This window comes from Oncorhynchus kisutch, linkage group LG28 (genome assembly GCF_002021735.2).
Source record: "Oncorhynchus kisutch isolate 150728-3 linkage group LG28, Okis_V2, whole genome shotgun sequence".
Lineage (NCBI taxonomy): Eukaryota > Metazoa > Chordata > Actinopteri > Salmoniformes > Salmonidae > Oncorhynchus > Oncorhynchus kisutch.
In genome coordinates, this window is record NC_034201.2 from 13500311 (window position 1) to 13523633 (window position 23323).

The 23323-nt window shown below is 42.6% G+C and overlaps 1 protein-coding gene across 3 annotated transcripts; it reads left to right on the forward strand.

The window, feature by feature from the left end:
* The first annotated feature begins 248 nt into the window (after positions 1 to 248).
* LOC109872860 (A-kinase anchor protein 1, mitochondrial) lies at positions 249 to 22212 on the forward strand. Of its 3 annotated transcripts, none has more exons than XM_020464238.2 (11): positions 249 to 441; positions 4115 to 5585; positions 6087 to 6271; positions 18578 to 18704; positions 18823 to 18947; positions 19025 to 19202; positions 19624 to 19774; positions 20980 to 21047; positions 21174 to 21247; positions 21355 to 21417; positions 21530 to 22212. In XM_020464238.2, exons 2-11 carry the CDS (start codon positions 4145 to 4147, stop codon positions 21590 to 21592), a joined length of 2475 nt encoding a protein of 824 aa, XP_020319827.1. In that variant the 5' UTR covers positions 249 to 441; positions 4115 to 4144; the 3' UTR covers positions 21593 to 22212. The 3 variants fall into 3 exon arrangements, 2 of the variants coding, with proteins under 2 accessions (XP_020319827.1, XP_020319828.1); XR_004206035.1 differs by having other exon boundaries at positions 270 to 441; positions 19025 to 19516; XM_020464239.2 differs by having other exon boundaries at positions 271 to 382.
* The last annotated feature ends 1111 nt before the right edge of the window (positions 22213 to 23323 follow it).

Sequence of the window (23323 nt, forward strand, 5' to 3'; positions counted from 1 at the left end):
CCATTATGCTCATCAGCATGCGCATGAAACCGGCCGTCACTAGTTACCACAGCCACAAAAATCAGAATTATGACTAAAACCCAACCCCTCTATTTCTACAAATTATATTCTTAAAATATGATTTTAAACCTATCCTTAACCACACTGCTAATCTTATGCCTAACCCTTACCTTAAATTCATGATTCTTTGTTTTCATACATTTTTACGGTAGGTTTTACCCAATTTTGACTGGTTGTGGAGGTGACAACCTATGAAACCATGCAGTCTCCCTCCCTGGGCAATACTATCGCGAGGGTTGATTGGCTCCAGTATTTGGAGCAAAGCTGCCCGACTTCTAAAAGTGACTGTGTGCTGAAAGAAACAGGTGGAGATATCCAAGAGGTAGCTGGAGCAATTTACTGGTGTGCTGTTATATAGCTAAGCGGGATATTAAACACGTGGTGAGTAGATATCTAGCTACCAAATGTTAGCAGTTTGTTTGGCTAACTATCAACCTCATCTTGCACCAGTGCCAAATGCATTGCATGTCAATGGGGAGAAACCAGAGGAAACGTTCGATTGTTGCAAGCAAAGGGGATCGCAAACTTCTCTGCTTTGGTAACTAGCTAACTTAGCTAGCTAGTTACTTCTAACTGCGGTAATTAAAGTGGGAGCTAGCTAAGGTTAGCGCTCTATTAATTAGTAACACTCTAGCTAACTAACTAGCGAGTTGTCCAACGCACTTGATTCCCATTTAACACATTAGCCGGTCAGAATGACAACTGCAGAGGCTAACATTTGGTGATGGTTATATTTCGGCCGTGCAAACGAAGGATGAAATGTCAGTGTCTTTTGGGAGAAAGAAAGTGATGCTGATAACTGTCAGTGCAATATGGATGCGTTTACACAGGCAGCCCAATTCTGATTCTGTTGACCAAGCAGATATGTGAAAAAACCTAATGTGATTTGGTCAATTAGTGGAAAAACATACTTGAATTGGGCTGCTTGTGTACACCAGTTTGAGTGCCAATCAGTCATGTTTAGTTTTTATCAGCCTCATCATAAACTCTGACCACAGGTTGTCTTAGAACATTGGCTAGTCAGACCATTTGGGGCGGTAGGTAGCCTAGTAGTTAGAGCTTTGGACTTGTAATCGAAAGGTTGCAAGCTCGAATCCCTGAGCTGACAGGGTAAAAGTGTAGTTCTGCCGCTGAACAAGGCAGTTAACCCACTTTTCCTAGGCCGTCATTGAAAATAATATTTTTTTCTTAACTGACTTGCCTAGTTAAAGGTCAAATAAAAAAAGTAATACTGTTCCAGCTGGCTAACAGCAGCTGATAGCTGTTCCCAAAGGCGCTGTTCCCAAAGGCTGTGGTAAATGGCAACTGAATTGCGAGAAAAGTCGCCTTCCTGCGGTCCTGGTTGTCAGCTCAACTTGAATGTTGTCATTAAAACATTGATTGCCCATGCGCTATAGGGGGTGATACGTGCCAGAATTAGGCATCATAAAGCTACTGATACTTCTCACGAAGTCACGCGGTAGCCGCTCAAGACTTCAGCTAATTTCCTCTTTTGGAGCCTCACGGGACGAACCGTGCTGCTTGCGAAACTGCTTCAGTTTTTCCGCACTACTCCCATTGAATTCTAAAACCTTTGCCGCGGCCCATCTAACTGCCCTTAGGTACTATAAAGCATAGCACAGTAAATTTTCGACCAGCCTTTACTTGGCGACAATTCCTGACTTGGAAGACCACGCATGTCTTCTAACCTTCTATGCAGACGGTTTGTCTCATTGATTGAGACGGGTGGATGTCCACACCAAAGTGCTGCATGTCATGAGCGCCATCTAGAAATCAAGCGGTGCGTTTAACAACACTCGCCTGTCTTGACAAATGAGAACATTTGAAGTAGACAAGATGGCGACGTACACATTGTTGGCTTACTTCATGGAACAAAACAATTATTTTATTTAATAACCACCTGACCCAACTATGTTGTCTTCCAAGTCGGGAATTCAGGAAGTATAGCTGGAAATTCTGTGCTATGCTTTACTCTGCCAACGGCTATCAGCCATCAGTAGTAATGGTCTGACTAGCAAATGTTTTTAAAGCTAGTTATTTCAGTGGGTCCATGCTTGCTGACTTTTTGACCTAATGCAAATAGCTAGAGGTCCCTCAATCCTGTTAGGATAAATCGTTAGGCATTAAATAGAAACTGTTTCCATGTGTACCATTGCTATTTTCCTATGCCATGTACTGTCTCGTCTTTTCTGACACCACCTTCAGTTTACTGTTACATTCATTATCAAAATTGAACAGCAACATTCTAGGCGCATGTTAATAATTGATTATTCCTTACAAGGATTCAACCAATGTTATCGATTCATAAGTTTAGCCTACAATTTAATATAAACAAACATACTTTAGCAAAGAACACATTTGTGGTCATGCTGTGCAGCAGAGGGGAAATTAAGCACTTAGTCCTATCTGTATTGTTTTGTTGTCAATTTTTGTTATTGACATAGCTTTGTTCTGTTCAATATTCTCTACCTGACACAGTACTTTAAATACCCTGATTCATGTTCAGTTCAAAAGAATACAAGATGAAAGATTGCTGACACATTAAACCAATGAGGGTTCTGAACTTTAAAGGGATACTTTTTTTTGGCAATGAGGCCCTTTATCTACTTTCCCATAGTCCGATGTACTTGTGGATACCATTTTTTTAATGTCTGTATCCAGTATGAAGGAAGTTAGCATTGACCCGCGAAACTACATCTAACTAGCATTAGCGCACTGACTGGAAGTCATTGGGTATCTGCTAGCATGCTAACTCTGGGGAAGTAAAGGGCATCATTGCCAAAATCCTGAAGTATCCCTTTAAAGCCAATTATCTCCATCTTTTTGTAGATAGAACCTCTATAATCCCTAGCTCTCTATATCTGCAGTCAAGAGGGCTAGTTGTTGAGGGTAGATATTGCTGAGCATGGGATGTTAGGCCTGTCACTCCCCTTTCCTGTTGGTTGTGGAGAGGATGCCCTGCAAAGGGAATTAGATATTGAGCATAGTTTTGGAAATCCTCTGAGGAATACTAAGACAGGGCTGTCACATGAACCTGCTTGTTTGTCAAACATTTAGGCTACACCTCTTCTCCTGTCTCTAAGATCACGTTCATAAATGAACTGCTGTAGCCTATAGGCATAGGCATTCGTTTTCAGAACCATATATTTGCGTGGCTCAGATGTTTATGATGCTATTAATGGTTATTATTCCTTTGTTCTGTGGGAACTTGAAACGAACTCTAGGAAATAAGAGCTTTCATCCTTGAAGATGAGTACTAGAGTATTTTCCACAGCACACCCTGCCTGGCACTTCTTCCATGAGGGTCAAAGTCAAGTCACACAACGGCCCTCTTAGAATTTGCATATGTCGCGGTAGGGCTGGCCAAAACCTGAAGGTCACAGGCTTAAGTGTAACTGCAATATAGCCCATTGCGTTGTTTCATTGGACTGACCGGATCTGTGAACTTATGAGCCTTTCATGCTCACCTCTTTTTATAATTCTCTACCAAAAGGTTATGGGTCAACCTGCATGTAGGACAGCCGGTCAGGGTCTGGCCAAACTGTAAACAATACTTCTAGCTTGCTACACTGTATAATCTTCTGTTCTGTGGCAAAAAACTATTGGGCAACATAATTACTGATATGTAATGACGGATAAGTTGATTCTCCCCCCACAGTAGGTAATAATGAGTGAGTTTCTATTGGTAATGCACCACACTGGACAGTGGTGCATTACCATTGTCCTATCAGGGCCCGGCCCCTTAGCCCCAGACCCAGATTCCCAAAGTTAACTTCTGCAGAAGGTAACGTGACACGTGTGCTTTGTTCGCTGCAATCAGATGCTGTCCCTATGGCCTGGCTGCTAATGGGATTGCTGCTCAGAGGGGTGGTGTGGTGGAGACGGAGGGTTTTTTCTCGCTAAACTAGAATAGTGTGGCCATGCCCCCTTAGCCATCCCCTCAATGGTATTTTTATCATCAGTGCTTCACACCTTTCTAGCCTTGCTAGAAGTAAAAGAGACTGGGTGTGTTGTGATTTGTTTTTATGGTGTTAACTTGTGTATGTCTCCTCAGGTGTTGCTGTTAGCAGCAGGAGATTAGGGGATGGTGCTGAGGCTTCAATCCGTTCTGGTCCTCTCCCTGTCGGGAGTGTTGGCTTTCCTAGGCCTGTGGTGGTACACCTCTCGGAAGAAAGAACAACCCACTGACAAGGATAAGACGACCACAAACCAGGCGCACCTGTCCTCCTCCATTAGAGACCGAGGTATTGGTGTTGTGGAGAACGGCCACTCCACTGGGACAGATCGGGACAGGCACGCAGTGAGGAAGAGGTCGTTAGTGGAACAGGAGCGTGTTGATTGTACAAACACACAAGCGGCAGCAAAGCTGGTTAACATCCCACTCTGCCAATCACAACCGGAGGAAAGGTTTGTGGCTGCAGAGTGTCTGAGTAGAGGCCTCGATACTACTACTGTGAAGCACGTTACGGAGAGAACTGAGTCTTCAGCTCAAGTACTCCCAGAGACTGCACTTAAGAGCCAAGCCCAGGGGGGACCTGAGAAGGATATAGCATTACAAAATAAAAACCAGCCATCCTCTGATGAGGAACAAGTTTCTTCTATCTTTGACCTAGGCTCTAATCCTAACTCTGGTGAGAGTGCAGGCCTAAAGCCACATGCACCGCCACTCTCTGAGACGCTGGAGGACACTACAAACAGAACTTTCAACAAAGAGGCTGCAGAGGAGGTTCGACTAGACCCAGGGGAGGTTAGACTGGACCCAGAGGGAGAGGTTGGAGAAGACAAGATTACATTTTGTTTTGCAGAGATGAAGCCTCAAACCGATCTGGCTGAGAACTGCCTCCTCTCCAAAGACAACCTATCTATCCTGCCTGCTGTGGAAGAACCAACCTGTGAGTCAAGTCTACAGGATGACACCTGTCTGGATTCCCCCATCAACCTCCTTACCAGTCAGGTGTCCCCCTCAAGGCAGCCTTTGGGCATTCTGATATCACCTCAGAAGAAAGACCAGTCTGAGGAGTGTGAACTTAGCAGGAGTAACACAGAGGAAATTAACCAGCTGGCGTCAAGTCTGATTACTGACGTGGTCTCAGTAGCAGTGAGTCAAGTCCTGAAGGATAGGACCCTACTAGAACATAATGTTGGGCCTCTCTGTAACAGGGACCCCTTCACATCCCCAGATATCATCTCAGTGGGTAACAGTGAGACTGGGAGAGAGATGCCTGGTCTATTGCAGGAGGATCAGTGTTCAATAACTGGCAGGGAGAACATATGTTCATCTCCTATAGTCTTTGAGGATGTGAAACATGACTGCAGCAGTAGAACTGAGACTGAGCAGGCAGAACTAGCAGAAGATTCTGCAGTAGGTGATTCTGGCTCCAGCTTAGGTCATTCTGAGGAGAGCTCCAGTGGCGAGGACTCTAGCCCCAGTGTGAGCCTGCAACCACCCAGGGGACCCGCTGAAGGACTGGGGGCCCCCAGCATGGCCCTCCCTAATGGTCACAGGACAGAGGTGGCTGTTCCAGGTGAGTCGCCTCATAGCAGATTTTCAATTTCTCACAATATATCAGTATCTTTCTGTTCAACCTGACCTGTCCCCTTTATTTCTTAGTGTTGCTGTCACACACCAGTGGCTGGTGTCCTGTTTTAGCTCTGCCTTATGACTTCAGGACTGATTTTACTGCAGTGAAGAAATATCTTTATTTTGCAATACTCTAGCCTGCAGCTGCTAGAGTTCCCATATAGAATGTGAACCTGGTTTAGTCTCAGTACTAGCTAGACACCATACCGTAGACCGTTTTTACAGTTGCTGATGAGGGAACATTCCCCTGCATGCTAATTTAACTTTTTGTATTGCCTTCTTGGCGCAGTATTTTCAGGTAAGAGAACTCTCGCCATGCCAGAATGTTTTCTTTCTCCCCTGTTACTGTTGTATGTGGGTGTTTTGTGTGCTGCTGTGTTTGCGAGGTTACATTGTGTACACAACACAAGTGACTGTTTTTAGTGACTGATCCGTACTGCCCCAGGCTCTGGTGTGACCAGCATGGACTCTGTAGACCGTTACGTTGAACACGAAGCCAGGGACAACCAGCATATCAACAGTCCAAGTCCGCTAAGTCAACTGCTGAACAGCGATCAGCAAATTGAAAAATACATCCAGAGTTACAACAGCAGCCAGCCACCGACTGTTTGGGACATAGAGGTGCCAAAGGTGAGTCTACCTCCCCTGTCTAACTCTCTCATCACTTCACCACATTACTGATAATATATTTTCTCTGGCTACTGATTGCAATGTTAGGTTCTCTAATGTCTGTAATTTTTGGGCTTGTAGTAGGGACTTCAAATGTTGGACGCTATAGTCTTGAGCACCTAGTTAAATTGTGCTTAGGAACATAAAAAAAAATCTCTACGTAGTTTAACTAGTGAGAAATATATACAAAAGAATGTTGACACCATTTCAAGTTTGTTGATTCGGCTATTTCAGCCACTTGTTGCTGATAGGTGTATAAAATCGGGCACACCGCCATGCAATCTCCATTGACAAACATTGGCAGTAGAATGGCCTTACCGAAGAGCTCAGTGACTTTCAACATGGCATAGGATGCCACCTTTCCAACAAGTCAGTTTATAAAAGATCTGCCCTGCTAGAGCTGCCCTGGTCAACTTTTAAGTGCTGTTATTGTGAAGTGGAAATGTGGTAGGCTACACAAGCTCACAGAACGGGACTGCCGAGTGCTGAAGCACGTAGCGTGTGAAAAAAATAAAAAATAATCATCTGTTCCAAACTGCCTCTGGAAGCGACGTCAGCACTAACTGTTCGTCGGGAGCTTCATGAAATGGGTTTCCATTGCCGAGCATCCTCACGCACACAAGCCTAAGATCACCATGTGTAATGTCAAGAGTCGGCTGGAGTGGTGTAAAGCTCCCCGCCATTGGACTCTGGAGCAGTGGAAACATGTTCTCTGGAGTGATGAATAACGCTTCACCATCTGGCAGTCCGACGGCCAAATCTAGGTTTTGCGGATGCCAGGAGAACACTACCTGTCCAAATGCATAGTGCCAACTGTCAAATTTGGTGGAGGAGGAATAATGGTCTGGGGCTATTTAATGGTTCGGGCTAGGCAACTTATTTCCAGTGAAGGGAAATCTTCTTGCTACAACATATGACATTCTAGACGATTCTGTGCTTCCAACTTTGTGGAAGGCCATTTTGTGTTTCAGCATCACAATGCCCCCATGTACAAAGCGAGGTCCATGCAGAGATGGTTTGTTGATAAGTGTGGAAGAACTTGACTGGCCTGCACAGAGCCCTGACCTCAACTCCATTGAACACATTTGGGATGAATTGCCTAATCGCCCAACATCAGTGCCCGACCTCACTAATGAACGTGGCTGACTGGAAGCAAGTGTGTTCCACTGTGTTCTTGGGAACCTTCAATGCGGCAGAAATGTTTTGGTACCCTTCCCCAGACCTGTGCCTCGACGATCCTGTCTCGAAGCTCTACGGAGTGTTCCTACGACCTCATGGCTGGGTTTTTGCTCTGACATACACTGTCAACTGTGGGACCTTTTTATATAGACAGGTGTGTGTCTTTCCAAATCATGTCCAATCAATTGAATGTACCACAGGTGGATTCCAATCAAGTTGTAGAAACATCTCAAGGATGATCAATGGAAACAGGATGCACATGAACTTCTTATAGCAAAGGGTCTGAATACTGAATCATGTTTATTTTAAATTTGTAAACATTTCTTAATCTGTTTTCGCTTTGTCATTATGAGGTATTGTTTGTAGATGTAGGATTTTCTTGGTATTTAATCAAGGCTGTAACAATGTGGAAAAAGTCAAGGGGCCTGAATATTTTCCGAATGCACTATATAGGTTATTCCAAGTTTCCCAGTGGCTTTTGTATAATGTATGTTTAAACGGCACATTTAACCAAAAGAAATTGCCCCAGTTGTATTGTTTGTTTTCAACATGTAATGATACGCGTGATATAACAAAAGTTTTGACCAGGTTTTTTACATGGACGATACATTGGAGATAATATACGACAACTAATAGAACAACATGAAACGTCTAAGAAGCCAGGCCTGGTATTCATAGCAGATTTTGAAAAGGCCTTTAATAAATTAAGGCTGGATTTTATATATAAATGGCTGGATTTTTTTTCAATTTCGGGGAGTCTCTTATTCAATGGGTAGAAATTATGTATAGCAACGCCAGCTGTAAAATAGTAAATGGAGGCTATTTCTCAGAGCTTGAAAACTGGAGGGCCATCCTTAACAGGTTTTCTCAATTTCTGCCTGAAAACACACCCTAATCTAACTGCCTGTAGCTCAGGCCCAGAAGCAAGGATATGCATATTCTTGGTATCATTTGAAAGGAAACACTCTAAAGTTTGTGGGAATGTGAATTGAATGTAGGAGAATATAACACAATAGATCTGGTAGAAGAAAATACAAGGAAATAATCAGACGTTTACGGTTGCATCTTTGAAATGAACAAGAACAGCCAAACATTCAGATATGATGCTGGGGATAATTTCAAATAAGAACAGAAGTGGGCAACAGTATTTGACCAAAGTTTCAGACGGGTTCCTTCAGGAATGAGTGCAGTCACCCAGGTGTCCCTCACAAATTTCCCAAAATGTGCCCGAATTGGTACATTGCAAATAACTATATACAAAACATTTATTCTAACATACCCCCCCCCCAAAAAAAATATATATATTTGAACAGTAAAAAAATAAAAATGTAATGGGAAAAAAAAATATATTTCAAAATAACAAGAGTACCTATTTACACTTTCAATGTACAATAATGTGAAGACCCTCAGTCCTCTACACAATATTGTGCTGCTGATGCCATAGCCCATAGCAGTGTCTTTCTGGTGTGAAGCAGAGAGTCACTGAACAGGTGGTGTAGGTGACAGGGGATTTCTTGTGGCAAAGAGCACAACGAAGCCTCCCTACTGAGCCTGTTTTGCCCTGAGGCACATTCCTGGCTGCAATGATGAATTTTGGCATGTGAACACCACTGGTTGGAGCGGAGGGGACAGAAAGTGTAACAGTGGTCTTGCTGTAGCTAGCAAGCTCCTGGATGAGCAGCTCCCTGAAGGCTAGCTGTGCGATGGGGGGGGCTGTCCACAGCTCTTAGCCATTTCCTTCTGGAGCATGAAGGCATTCACCACAGCAATGTCAATGAAATGATAAAACAATGTCTTGTACCATTTCATGGTCTTGTGGAGAACATTATAGTAGCCTATCAGCGCATCTGACAGGTCCACACCTCCCATGCTCTTGTTGTAGTCCTTCACAGCAGCTGGAATCGGGATATTTTTGGTGGTCCATGCCCCAGTATCACCACTGAAGGACTTGTGGATACTGGAGCACATGACCACCTCCCTGGTATCCATCCACTTCACAAAGAACAGGCCATCCTCGCAAATCCATCTCATGCTACCCTGGTCGGCCCGCTTAGGCATGTCATTCACCCTGGTTTTCGGAAATCCCACTCTGTTGGTCCGAATGGTGCCACAGGCCCACATCTCCAGCTTCCTCGGGTCTATGAACAAGGTAGGGCTTGTTTACAGGTTATCCACAAACAGTTTGTTCCTTAGCAGCTGAAAATCCATAACGGAGTCATAGCTAATGCCCTTACCAGTCACACAACTGCTCTTCCCCTCATAGATAACAAAAAATTATAATAATTGCACGTGTATGCACACGCATAATCGGCCAAAACAAACACTTTGGAACCCCATTTAGTTGGTTTGTTGCGCATGTACTGTTTTTGGCCAATTCTGGCCATTCTCTCATCTATGGAAAGGTTGTTGGTGGGCTGAAAATAAGTATTGCAGGCCTCAATGATGTTGTGGTAGAGGTTTAATTTTGCAGAGCTTATCAAACCTTGCCGTACCTCGCTTCTTCTCGTTGTCCTCAACTTTTGGGTTACTGATATGACTCGCCCGTGAGATTGTCAGAAACCTTTTGCATGACATGACCGTGGTGGGGAAATGCAGTTGATAGAGGGGTGCAGTTTTCCAGTCGTCCTTCAGGGTTTTTAACTTTACAAGGCCCATGTAAATGACCATAGAAAGGTAACAAAAAAGATCTGAAATGGGCTTCCATCCCTCTTTCTTGCCTGCCTGCTTCTTAGCTCCGTACTTATTAGTGTTCAACACCAGGGAATCAACAACTGCCGAGGTGAAAAACAACTGAAGGTCATGTCCAGCTGAGATCCTGGTGGCCTTTTTGGTCTGAATATTGGAGGTGGAGGCGCCACATCCTCCTCCTCTCTGCCAGCAGGTTCCACACTTCCCTTCCTCTGCTTCTTTGTCACCGACTTCACACCTCTAGATGGCCGGGCGGGGGTAGGTGTGGTGCCAGGGACAGCAGGGGTCCGGCTGGATGGACCAGCTTCAGTGGGGGATGGGCACCTTGGCAGTATGGGCTCACAATCAGAATAGATTTTGAGTCAAGTATTCTCCCTGTCCGAATCATCTTGGAGTAATTCACTGCCACTATCCCTATCAATTTCTTCAATAATATCGTGTAGATCTGTATATTTTGACTGTCTTTGATTTGACAGATTTACTCGCCATAATTCTTCTCTGAAAATGCTCTCAAAACAAAAATGCTGTGCGTAACCAGCGTGGCTGCTTCTGGTAGAATTTTCAATTGCGACTGGCTGTGTTTATGCTCGAGTTTCCCACAAAGGCTAGTCTTCCCGGATAGAACCATTACCTATTACCGTTTACCTCAGCTCATTGGCTATCTACCAAGCTAGATTTCAAGATGATCAGTGTTCATTGGTTCGAAATGCAGTCAATCAACAAAGAACTGTTCATATCATTGGTGCGCAATGAGGACATAGTTTGGTGTGTTCAAATCAGTTCCTTTCGGTCAATATGTCCCGGGAAAAAAAACATGAGGTATGGCTGTGTTACTAACAAACGGAGGATTGCAAACATGGCTCGATAAACGTCCGTTTAGAGTGAGTAATTACATCGAACGTTACGTCCAAAGTTGAAGGACACTGAATTTACGATACAAGCCGCTTACAAAATGTTTCGTGTTAGGCTATTAAAAATGGATTATATCGAACAAAACGACTATTGTTTGTCGTGACCTTTAGTATTGCCAAAAGATCTTCAAAGGTAATTTATTAATTTTATTCCTATTTCTGACTTTCGTGACTAATTTACTTGGCTGGTAACTGTATGTGATGTTTTGTCTGCAGATCGATAATCGCATGGTTTGCTTTCACAGTAAAGCCTTTTTGAAATCTGACACGGTGGCTAGATTAACAAGAGGTTTAGCTTTCATTTGGTGTATTGTACTTCTGATTTTAATTCAAGTTAAATATTTATAATTGCATTTCTGCAATTCTTGTCAACGTTCCGCTAGCGGAACCCCGGTCTTAGACTGGTTTTAACTGTCGGAGTTAAACAAGGGTGCTCGCTGTCACCATATCTATTCGTTATGGAGCTCGAAATGCTAGCTCTTAATATCAGATCAAATAACAACAAAGGATTAGAAATCCAAGGCTTAAAAACAAATGTGTCCATGTATGCCAGTGACTCAAGTGCTATATTAAGTCTGGATGCTAGATCCCTGCAATGTCTCATTGAAGATCTAAACTTTTTTGGCCTCTGGACTAAACTAATTATGATAAGTGTACCAACTTTCGTATTTACCCTGAACTTTACCTATACAATGGGCTGATGGTGAAGGAGACATACTTGGTATTCATATCCCAAAATATATAAATGAGCTCTCCAATGAATTTGAATAGAAAACTAGTAAAATAGACAAGATCCTGCCATGGAGAGGTAAATACCTGTCTAACTCCTTAGTCATATCTCCGTTTACTACCTACGTATGTGGCTACGTACTCTTGATTTTTATTTATTTATTTTAAATCATGTGAGAATTGATTTTGTGCCCATCTATATAATGAATATGAACTGGGTGGGTAGAAATTTTTAAAGCACTAAACCTCTCTAAAAGCTTTACAATTATTTTAATTTAACAAAATGTGACTCCCCACCTAGATTTGATCTTATGTAGCAACATTTGAATGTCTGTTTTCATTTTTACATAAGATAAAAGTAGACTGAGCTAGAAAATGATATAATCATACACTGCATTTGGAAACGATGGGAAAGTAATTCTGCTTTGAAAGTTGATCAACTTTTAAACTATCTTTTGAGAACTCTTTCAATGTTTTGGTACAACTTTTAGAGAGTCCTTCTGTGTTTACACCATTCAGTATTGGTCACACCCTCTTAAGCCTGAGTCCCATTTCTTTAAGGGTTGATCCAACCATTCTGTACTATCTTGCCAGCTACTTCCAGACATCAGAGAGAGGGAACAGCTCATTGAACATTACTCTCCCTATGGCTCTCTGTGGTTTTGCATTCAGAGCGCACACTGAATCCTCTGGCCAATAAGTACAGTTCCGAAAGCTCTGACCTCACAACTACAGTCGAGCATTGGCTAGCTAATTCCAGACACATAATAAGAAAACATCCCACTCTGACCATTTTACTCGCCCTAGCAGAGCTGGTTAGGCTTTTTTCATGTTATCTAGCGCGTTGGTGACTAACTTTGCTGCTAGCAACAATTGAATTACTCTTTGTTGCCAATGTTTCCTGACATATTCAACGGGTGTTAAACATTCAAAAATGCATCAGTTATTCTGCGCTCTTGCACGCGAAGATGAGTCTTTTAAGAAATGTAGCTAGCTAGGTAAACGATGAATCCCAACGCATGAGGTAACTTTAGTTAGTTAGCTAACAGTACACTTTAACTTGACATGAAAATGCTTTGTCAAAATTTGTGGAGTCTTTTGTTAAGACATATCGCTAACTAAATAATGGACCATAATCACAACTCATGACGTTACTACCCTGCATGAATCAGCAGGTAGCTAACCAACGAGGTTATATGGCTATAGCTAGTGTCTGAGAAATTTAAGAATAAGATCATATACGTAACATTAGCTAGAGACCCAGCCAACTAACATTAGCTAGCTAACAGTACACTTGAAATGAAATTTCTGTCAAAATTAGAAATGTGTAATATCTGAATCTTACCAGTATACATCATGGTTTGACGCGTCTCCGGTCTGATGCCATGCATCGTTGCCTTAGTTTGACGATGTAATCCAGACTCGTGTTTTCTCCTTAGCTATCATACCCAAATTCCACTTTTTCTTTGGCTAAACCAACTAGGCTCGTAATTTAACCTTTTTTTCCCGTATTTACAGGTGGCATGCAAGTTTGATATTAAGGCACATCAAAGTTGTTAGAATGCATTTCTGCCAAAAGAAGCACATTTTGATAATACATTTTTGAAGTCGTGACTTGCGACATATGCCTAGTTTCTTGAATCGGGTCACAAACGGCTCAAGTAGGTTACTAAGAAAAGCTCATCCATGGTTTAAAAATAGCCTTTTTGTCATGTCTCATTTTCGAATGAAATGAAAAATATTTAATTATCTCTTTCAAAAAAGTACTGCAGAGCTGCTTTCAATTTCATCCCCCAAAAACGATAGAACAAATTATGGTTGAATGTACTGGTTGGTAAAAGACCTGTCTCTATGGAAAATATGTTTTGTTTTTAAATTGTAATGGTAGTTGTCTTTTTCATGGAGTTATCGTAAGGTCTGCTCAATCCAATATATTACAACTATTTGATTACAGCATTACCCCAAAATGGAGGAGGCGGGTGGCAGCGAGAGGTAGGGATTTAATGGCAGTTAACTGTAGCCTTAAGAGGAAAGTTAGGCAAAGTTGCTATTTCTTAGGTTTCTCCTTTAAGCAAGAAGTTAAGAAGAAATTACATTCTTGGAAATGGTTATTGGAAATGTTAATTCCAAGATGACTAAATCATTGTCTTAAACTCAGGGCAGTGAGAGAATAAGCTTATGAAAGCAATTGAACATGTTTAATTCACTCAAACTTTATCTGTAAGTTTCAGTATTGGTTCTTTTAAACCCAAACCCAACAGTATTCTCAGTACAAAATATGCTAACATGATTGCTTAGATGGCCAACAAAACTGGTTACCTAGCAACAAACATATCAAGCAAATTCATAAGAAAATCGTTAAATATTAAGATATTGTTGAGGAATTGCACTTACAAACTATCTTATGAACCCATACATTTTTTTCTTAAGCTTTATGTTTTTGAGTAAGAAGTGTTTTGTGAATCTGGATTCTGATGTGTTTGTGTGTGTGTGTGTGTGTGGATCAAAACTGCATTCAAACTCACACGTGCGTACATGCACTCAAATGTATACAGTTGGCTTTTTTAAATCTTTTTTGTTTTGAATTTTTATGTTTTTCTCTTTTGTAAATTTTGTTGGTATGTGCATGGGAGGCAGAAGTCTGAACTGTGGGGGGCAGCTGATTGTCTGGGAGTTTGGGCTGGTGGCTGGTAGGTCGCTGGTTTGGGTTGCCCTTTTTGACTTGGTGGGAGATCTGTCGACGTGCCCTTGGGTGGGACACTTGACCCGGGTAGCTCCTGTGGGTCACTTTGGATGGGAGTTAGATCACTGAATGTAATGTAAATATTGAGTGGCTTCACTACAGGTAGATATGTAATAGTCAATAATAAAAATATATATGCTGGCGACCCACTTCAGAGGTTGAAAGACTGGGGCCTTAGTCAGACTTGCGTCTTTCATACCATCCACTGCTTCCGAGTATATTACTCGCTAAAGTTTAGTCCCTGGACAATAAAGTAGACGAGCTCAGGGTCTCCTTCCAGAGAGACATTAAGCACTGTAACATACTGTTTTATGGAATCGTGGCACTCTCCGGATCTATTGCCCTGTCCATTCAGCCAGCAGAGTTATCCGTCCATCTCATGGACAGAAAGGACTCTGGGCAGAGTAAGAGAGGCGGAGGAGTTAGTAATGAAACAAACATTCATGGTGTGATTGTGGTAACGTACAGGAACTCAAGTTCTTTTGTTCTCCCAATCTGGAATACCTCACCATCAAATGCTGACAGCATTGCCTCCCGAGATTATCCTTTTCTTCGGTCATATTCCCTGCCCACCCCAAACTGACACGACTGCTCTCAAGGAACTGTGTAAACTGGAATCTGCATATCACGAGGCCACATTTATTGTAGCTGGGGAATTTATTAAAGGAAGTCGGAGGAAAACGCTACCGAAATTCTGTCCGCACATCTCCTGTGCTATATGTGCAACATGGACCCTGGCTCATTGCTACTTTCCCTTCCTGGACAGAAACAAGGCCCTCCCTTCGGCAAATCACGCCTCCATTCTGCTCCTCCACATCTATAGGCATAAAGTTAAACCAGAAGCTACCGTGGTAAGGACTGTTCAACATTGGCCTGACCAATCAGAATCTGTTTTTTTTTATTATTATTTTTTTTATCATGTGGCCTGGGAAATGTTCCAGGACGCCTCAGAATAGTATCGACGAATACACTGAATCGGTGAAATGCTTAGGATGTTCCCACTGACGAATTTATCCAAACCAAAAACTGTGGATAGATGGCAACATTTGTGCAAAACTGAAAGCACAAACCACCGCATTTAACTACGTCAAGGTGACTGGGAACATGAACATTTACAAACCGATCACCTAGGTCCTCCTTAAGACAATCGGAGACAAAACGACAGTACAGGGAGAAAGTGGAGTCACATTTCAATTGCTCAGACACGAGTCATACTGTATATGGCAGGGACTCCAGATAATCACGTCTTATAAAGGGAAAGCCAGCCACGTTGCATACACAGACGCCTCGCTCCCAGACCAGCTAAACCCCTTCTTTACCTGATTAAACCTATGGCAAGACCTGAAACTGGTTGTCTAGCAATGATCAACGACCAATTTAAAATTAAATAAAATTAACAGCGCTTGAAGAATTTGAAAAGAATAATGGGCAAATGTTGCACATTGTAGGTGTGGAAAGCTCTTAGACTTACTCAGAAAGACTCACAGCTGTAATCGCTGCCAAAGATGCTTCTACAAAGTATTTAAACTGTCGGAGTAAAACAAGGTTGTCCACTATTGGCATATCTTTTTATTATTACAATCTAAATGTTAGCTGTTAAAATTAGATCCAACAATAATATTAGAAATTCATGGCTTAAAAACAAAGGTGTCATTGTACGCAGATGATTCATGTTTTCTTTTAAAACCACAATTGGAATCCCTCCACAGCCTCACCAATCAAATGTATTTATATAGCCCTTTGTAAATCCGATATCTCAGTGCTGTACAGAAACCCAGCCTAAAACCCCAAACCGCATGCAATGCAGGTGAAGAAGCACGGTGGCTAGGAAAAACTCCCTAGAAATGCTGAAACCTAGAGAGGAATCGGGCTATGAGGGGTGGCCAGTCCTCTTCTGGCTGTGTTGGGTGGAGATTATAACAGAACATGGCCGAGATGTTCAATTGTTCATAAATGACCCGCATGGTCAAATAATAATAATCACAGTAGTTGTCGAGGGTGCAGCAAGTCAGCACCTCAGGAGTAAATGTCAGTTGGCTTTTCATAGCCGATCATTAAGAGCATCTCTACCAGTCCTGCTGTCTCTAGAGCGTTGAAAACAGCAGGTCTGGGACAGGTAGCACGTCCGGTGAACAGGTCAGGATTCCATAGCCGCAGGCAGAACAGTTGAAACTGGAGCAGCAGCACGACCAGGTGGACTGGGGACAGCAAGGAGTCATCATGCCAGGTAGTCCTGAGGCATGGTCCTAGGGCTCAGGTCCTCCGAGAAAGAGAGAATTAGAGAGAGCATACTTAAATTCACACAGGACACCAGGTAAGACAGGAGAAATACTCCGGATAAAACAGACTGATTGAAAAAGAGGAAACAAATAATATTGCATCAGGGGTGTGGATACTTATGTAAATTAGGTATTTTTGTATTTAATTTTCCATAAATTAGCAGAAATGCTGAACATGTTTTCACTTTGATATTATGGGGTATTGTGTGTGTAGATGGGTGAGAATATTTTTGGTTTGGGCTGTAACAACAAAATGTGGAATAAGTCAAGGGGTATGAATACTTTCTGAAAGCACTGTACATAGTCATTGAATATTAGTCACTTTAATAATGTGTACGTACTTAAAAAAATTTTTTTACCCACTTTATACTTATACCGTATTCTAGTCAAGGCTCATCCTATATAACGACTGCTGTACACCTTTTCTATTCATATATTGTTTTTACACACCATTATAACAATATATTTATGACATTGCTCGTTATGATATTTTAGAATTTTTCTGGATTGTGTATTTATTTTGCTAGGTATTACTGCACTGTTGGAGCTAAAAACACAAGCATTTCGCTGCACCTGCAATAACATCTGCAAACCTGTGTACACGACCAACAAACTTTGATTTGATCAAAATGCAACACTTCCAAATGTAGCTGGCTGTCTTCTAAAAGTTGTCCTTTACCAGTGATATACAAATTATTCCTAGATTCCATGTTTTTTAAAATTTTATTTACAGGATGTGCAACCTGTCTTTTTAAATATATTTGTGTCACTCTATTGATTTCAATGTGATATCGATAAAGTAATTTACAAAAGTGTTGCGTTTTGGTGACCCCCGTATCAAAATCCAACATTCTGGATTTTTATCATTGTCATCTAACCAGTGAGGTAAAAGATATCTCCCGTTTCCATGTTTTTTTTCTGGGTGTACACTGATCACTAATCAATCTGAATGTCTTTTTGACATTTGTCAAAACAAGTGGTTGGTGCTTGTGCTTTAGAAAATAAATCAAATGGACTGATTTACTATTGTTGCATGTGTAGATGTTACATTTTAGGTTTCCAATATCACAAACTGTTTCTGCGCATTGGTTATTGATTTGGACACCTTTTAAGCTGTGTTTTGACATGAGTTATTTATCCAAATGTCGGAAGTTTTAGGAATAAACTATGTAAATGTAACTTTCAATATTAATTTCCAACGGTATTTTTATATATTTTGAAATACCAGAAGTCACCGACTCAGTTTTGTCCTGCCTACTTGTAGTGTGAGCCATTTAGCTATAGCCCAGATTTGGTAGAGTAGTGTGCTGCAGTAAATACTCTCTGAGACTGAGACCAGGCACTTCGGTGACACTGAGCTGGGTACAGCTGTCTGATTAGTGCTATGGGGAACGGTGGTTGGGGCTGTGGTCTGGTAGTGTGTAATGGAAATCCTGCTGCCTCCTGATGCCATACTGTCCTCATGTTCTCACTCAAGGACATGCTGCCTGACTCTGATCTGTGGCATATATATATATATATATGTATAATGCACACACAGACCGCTCCTTCCAATTACTCTGAGATGTGCTCGGTGGAATTGGTTACATCTGAGCACGTTATCAGAGCAAGCCATGCGACGGGTGACATGGACAGCCTATATGCCACTCAGAGAAAAACACACACATACACCTTCTAGTATGGTATAGGAACGTATGCATGATTATCTCTCTTTGAATTCTGTTTCACTGTCCGACAGCATCTTGTTGGGAGATTGATTGGGAAGCAGGGGCGGTATGTGAGCTACCTGAAGGAGACATCCGGAGCAAACATCTTCATCGCCACCCTGCCTTACACCCAGGAGTTACAGATCTGCCATATAGAGGGTGAGTGCACAAGACGCTGGCTCTCCACAACAGGACATCACTTGTAGTCAGGTACCTAGGCTTTGGTAGCTGCATTGCCCCTTGTGACTTGCTCAGCTTGTCCGTCTGTTTCCTCCAGGGTCAAAGGAGCAGGTGGATTGTGCTCTGGAGCTGATCAGTAAGAAGTTCAAAGATCTGGATGTGACCAGCTGTTATGTCCATCCTCCAGTGGCCAGACTGCCCTCTCTCCCCATCACATCCTGGGTAAGTAGTATCTTTTGGTTGGCTGATGTAGTGTGGAACGGTGGGTAGTGCGTTGACTAAAAGCCTCTCTCTCTCAGCTGCTGCTTCCCCATAGGGTGACAGTTGAGGTAACCGTGATCCAAGTAGCCTCTGGGAACTATGTGTTCCTCCAGCAGCACACACACCCAACCTTCTATGCTCTCCGCAGCCTGGACCAACAGATGAGCTTGTGTTATTCTCAGCCAGGGTGCCCTCCCCTGCCGGCCCCAGTGGAAGGTAGGCATGCACAGCCAGGGTGCCGGCCCCAGTGGAAGGTAGGCATGCACAGCCAGGGTGCCGGCCCCAGTGGAAGGTAGGCATGCACAGCCAGGGTGCCGGCCCCAGTGGAAGGTAGGCATGCACAGCCAGGGTGCCGGCCCCAGTGGAAGGTAGGCATGCACAGCCAGGGTGCCGGCCCCAGTGGAAGGTAGGCATGCACAGCCAGGGTGCCGGCCCCAGTGGAAGGTAGGCATGCACAGCCAGGGTGCCGGCCCCAGTGGAAGGTAGGCATGCACAGCCAGGGTGCCCTCCCCTGCCGGCCCCAGTGGAAGGTAGGCATGCACAGTCAGGGCCTTGGGACTCCTTACCCTCGGATGATAGTATCTTTCTGTGGTGTAATTTCCTATCTCAAATGTTTTTCTCTCTCACACACCCACAGTGGGAGTGATCTGTGCTGCCCAGATGCCTGAGGGAGCCTGGTGGAGAGCGCAGGTGATGGGTTACTATGAAGAAACCAAGGAGGTGGAGCTCTGCTATGTGGACTATGGAGGCTATGTCCTGGTGAAGATCGACACCCTCCGCCAGATCAGGTGACACACTAACTGTGGCGAGTCTAAATGTAACTGGAATAGAAGTTGATGTTGGAATTTACCAGTGTTTCCATTACCTGGAAAAACCTTCTTTTGGATGATTTAATTTTATGCATAATTTAAAATTATAATAATAATTTTAATAATAAATTTTAATAATAATTACCAAATTAAAAACATGTCCAGCACAAAATATTATATTGAAAAAAACAACATCCTCTATAAATCACATTGGCTGTTCATGGAGGTTGGTTCAGGTTCTTTCAATCGCATCATCGCTCTCTACTCTGCCGATCGGTTTTGAGAGCACACTCTCGCAAGCAAACTTTCAATGAACCAACTGGTGCTGGCCAGCAAAGTTTCCCTCACCTGTAAGTCTGTGACTGACACAGAATTGTCCACCAAAGAGGAGTATTTAGATCAGCATTTCCCAACTCCAGTCCTCCACTACCCCCAACAGTGCACACAGCCCTGGACAAGTACACAACTTGTCAACTAATCATCCAGCCCTCAATTAGTTGAATCAGTTGAGTTTGTCTGGTACTACAAAATACAATTGTGCTGTTGGGGGTACTCGAGGACTGGGGTTGGAAAACGCTGATTTAGAGGAAGTAAAATGACTTTTATTGCCTCATCGTGTAGTTTGCTTAAATTATTAGCAGTTTAAGCAATCTAGCTAACTAGCTACTGTACCAAGGATGGAGGCACAGATAAGTGGGTAAATAGATTGACACTGAAACAGAATATTTACAAGCCAGATGGACAAAGACATGCATTTTGCAAGGAGCCAACGTTCATTCCTCCTTGCATAATTAATGTAGTCATTTCCATATGGTGTCAATGAATCGGCAGTGGGTAGTCCTAAAGAAAGCATTACCTTACACGTCAACTAGGCAAGTCTGTTAAGAACAAATTCTTATTTACAATGGCGGCCTACACCGGCCAAACCCGGACGATGCTGGGTCAATTGTGCGCTGCCCTATGGAACTCCCAATCACGACCAGTTGTGATGGCCTGGATTCGAACCAGGGTGTCTGTAGGGACGCCTCTGCCATTGAGATGCAGTGCCTTAGACCGCTGCACCACTTGGGAGGCCAAGATTTTGAATATGATATATTTGTTATGGCCGGGAAAGCTCACATTTTGATCTGCACATTTTTTCCTATGGAAACGTGGGATTGACTTTGCTGTTGGTCTTCCCACAGATCAGACTTTGTTGCCTTGCCTTTCCAAGGATCTGAGGCGATCCTGGAACATATTGCACCCCTTCCAGGTATGTTTCAGCTGTATTAATGAAACCGAATTTCAAAATGTTGTCAACAGTTTAAATGGAAGTTTAAATACAGAGTTTAAAGTTCATGCTCTCATATCACTGTGACATCTCTTCCCTATCTACAAGGAGAAGAAGGGTTCTCTGTTGCAGCCAAATCTGCACTGGAGGAAATGACACAAGGATTGCCACTACTTGCACAGGTAGAGAAAAGTACATGGATATGTCTCCTCCTGCTGGTGTACAGTCAGCACAATGACAATAAGGAAAGGTGGTGTCTGTTCTTACCCTGTATCTGCACACTCCCCAGGTCACAAGCTGTCACACCAGTGGCATTCCCTTGGTACAGATATGGAAAACTGAAGGAGAAGAGGTATGCAATACTTTTTATATTTTTGAAAGCGTCCACTGTTTGTTAAACCTCTTCATTTATAAAAGTATTCTAATGGGTTCATGTTGCTAATGTTTCTCTCTTGGTCTTCCAGTTGGTGTCTGTGAACCGTGCTCTGGTGGATAACGGACTGTGTAGCTGGGTAGACTGCCTCTGACTGTGAAGACAAATCCTGTCCCTGTTTGGATAGTTTTCAAATGTATCCTCCCTTTTTAAGCACAGATCTATAAAGGGATTGGATATGTGTGAGTAAGGTTACCAGCCCTATTACCCTCACCAATCTACCAAATTTTGATCTGTGATTACTTCAAGGAAAGTAGGAAGGAAAATTGGATCTCTGAAGTATTCAAACATGGCCCCTGCCTTGCCTTTCATCGTTCCATCCCCTCAGTCCCATCCTCTGGACTGTTGCCCTGTTGGGGCACAACAATGTCTTCCTTCTCAACTCGACTGTTCATGCTTGTTGTTTCTTTATCACCATGTACACTTTCTGATGTATTTATTTGGTGAAGTTTTATTTACAGCCCCCCACCCTTATATAAATGTTTGTTAATTATGCTTACATGATTTTTGACCAAGATGAATCGTGAATAATATAATTACCGTTTTGTTTTCAATGGATACAATCCTATTAAGAAACAAAATAAAGATGAACTGTCCTTTCTGAGGTGTCCACTTTGACCAGAGCCAGACTTATGTTGTGAGATGTACAGTATAATGAAGCTACAGTCTGTATTGACTTCAATCACATCTCATTAAATGAATGCATGTTGTGTACATCTTGTGAGTTTGTTAGATGATACACAAATTCAGGAACCTTTTGTATATTGAGCTCGATGTCCAAACTAAATATGCACAGTGAACTAAACATTAGGAACACTTACTTTCCTAATATCGAGTTGCACCCCTTTTTGCCTTCAGAACATCATCAATTCGTTGGGGCATGAACTAACATTCCACAGGGATGCTGACCCATGTTGACTCCATTGCTTCTCACAGTTGTGTGACGGTAGCTCGGGGTCTTTTGGCTGGTGGGCCATTCTTGATACACATGGGGAAACTGATTGTGCTGCCATACCCTGTTCAAAGGCACTTAAACATTTTGTCTTGCCCCTCTGAATTGCACACATACACAACCCATGTCTCAAGGCTTAAACATCCTTCTTTAACTGGTCTCCCCTTCATCTACACTGATTGGATTTAACAGCTGACAATAAGGCGTCGTAGTTTTCACCTGGATTTACCTGGTCAGTCTGTCATGGAAAGAGCAGGTTTTCCTAATGCTTTGTACATTCAGTGTATTATGGCTCTGTAGCCAAGGACATTTTGACTTGGTCAACCAGTGCCGGTGAGGAACTTGTCTGGACTGTTAAACTCACTGAGGGTTATTGTGCTTCAGCGTTGATCCCCGGAGTGTTTGTTTCTACGTTTTGAGTTATTTGTAGGTCTCTGTTCGTTATGAGTAGTTTTTGAAGTGGATGTTCTGGGGAATGATGGAATGAGTAAACAAGAACCTAGCGAATTCAGTAGATGGCGCCAAAGGCTTAGTTTTTGCTATTCCTATTAGTCAAGCACTAGACCGGGAATGTTACGAATACAGAGAGCATCTGCTGTCTTGATAAGCACAGACAAATGTTTCAGTCAACTGAGTACCGTGTAAAGAATGAGTGTATATGAATTTAGGTTTGACTACTAAATGTTATATAAACTCTCCGCGGTTACATTTGTAAGCAAACATTGTTTACGTGAGGCAACTTGGGAGGCCCATCGTTCAAGGCAGCTGAAGACTTCGTTATTATTTTGCAGCTAACTACTCATCGCACTCAACTGAAAAATTGAATAAATCACTTGCAGGACCAAATTAGAGCCATTCTGAATTAATACTGTA

Coding starts and splice junctions, on each gene's coding strand:
- LOC109872860 (XM_020464238.2), top strand. CDS start 4,145: ATGGTGCTGAGGCTTCAATCCGTTCTGGTCCTCTCCCTGTCGGGAGTG. Junction 18,705..18,822: donor ACAGATCTGCCATATAGAGG/GTGAGTGCACAA, acceptor TGTTTCCTCCAG/GGTCAAAGGAGCAGGTGGAT. Junction 21,048..21,173: donor ACATATTGCACCCCTTCCAG/GTATGTTTCAGC, acceptor CCTATCTACAAG/GAGAAGAAGGGTTCTCTGTT.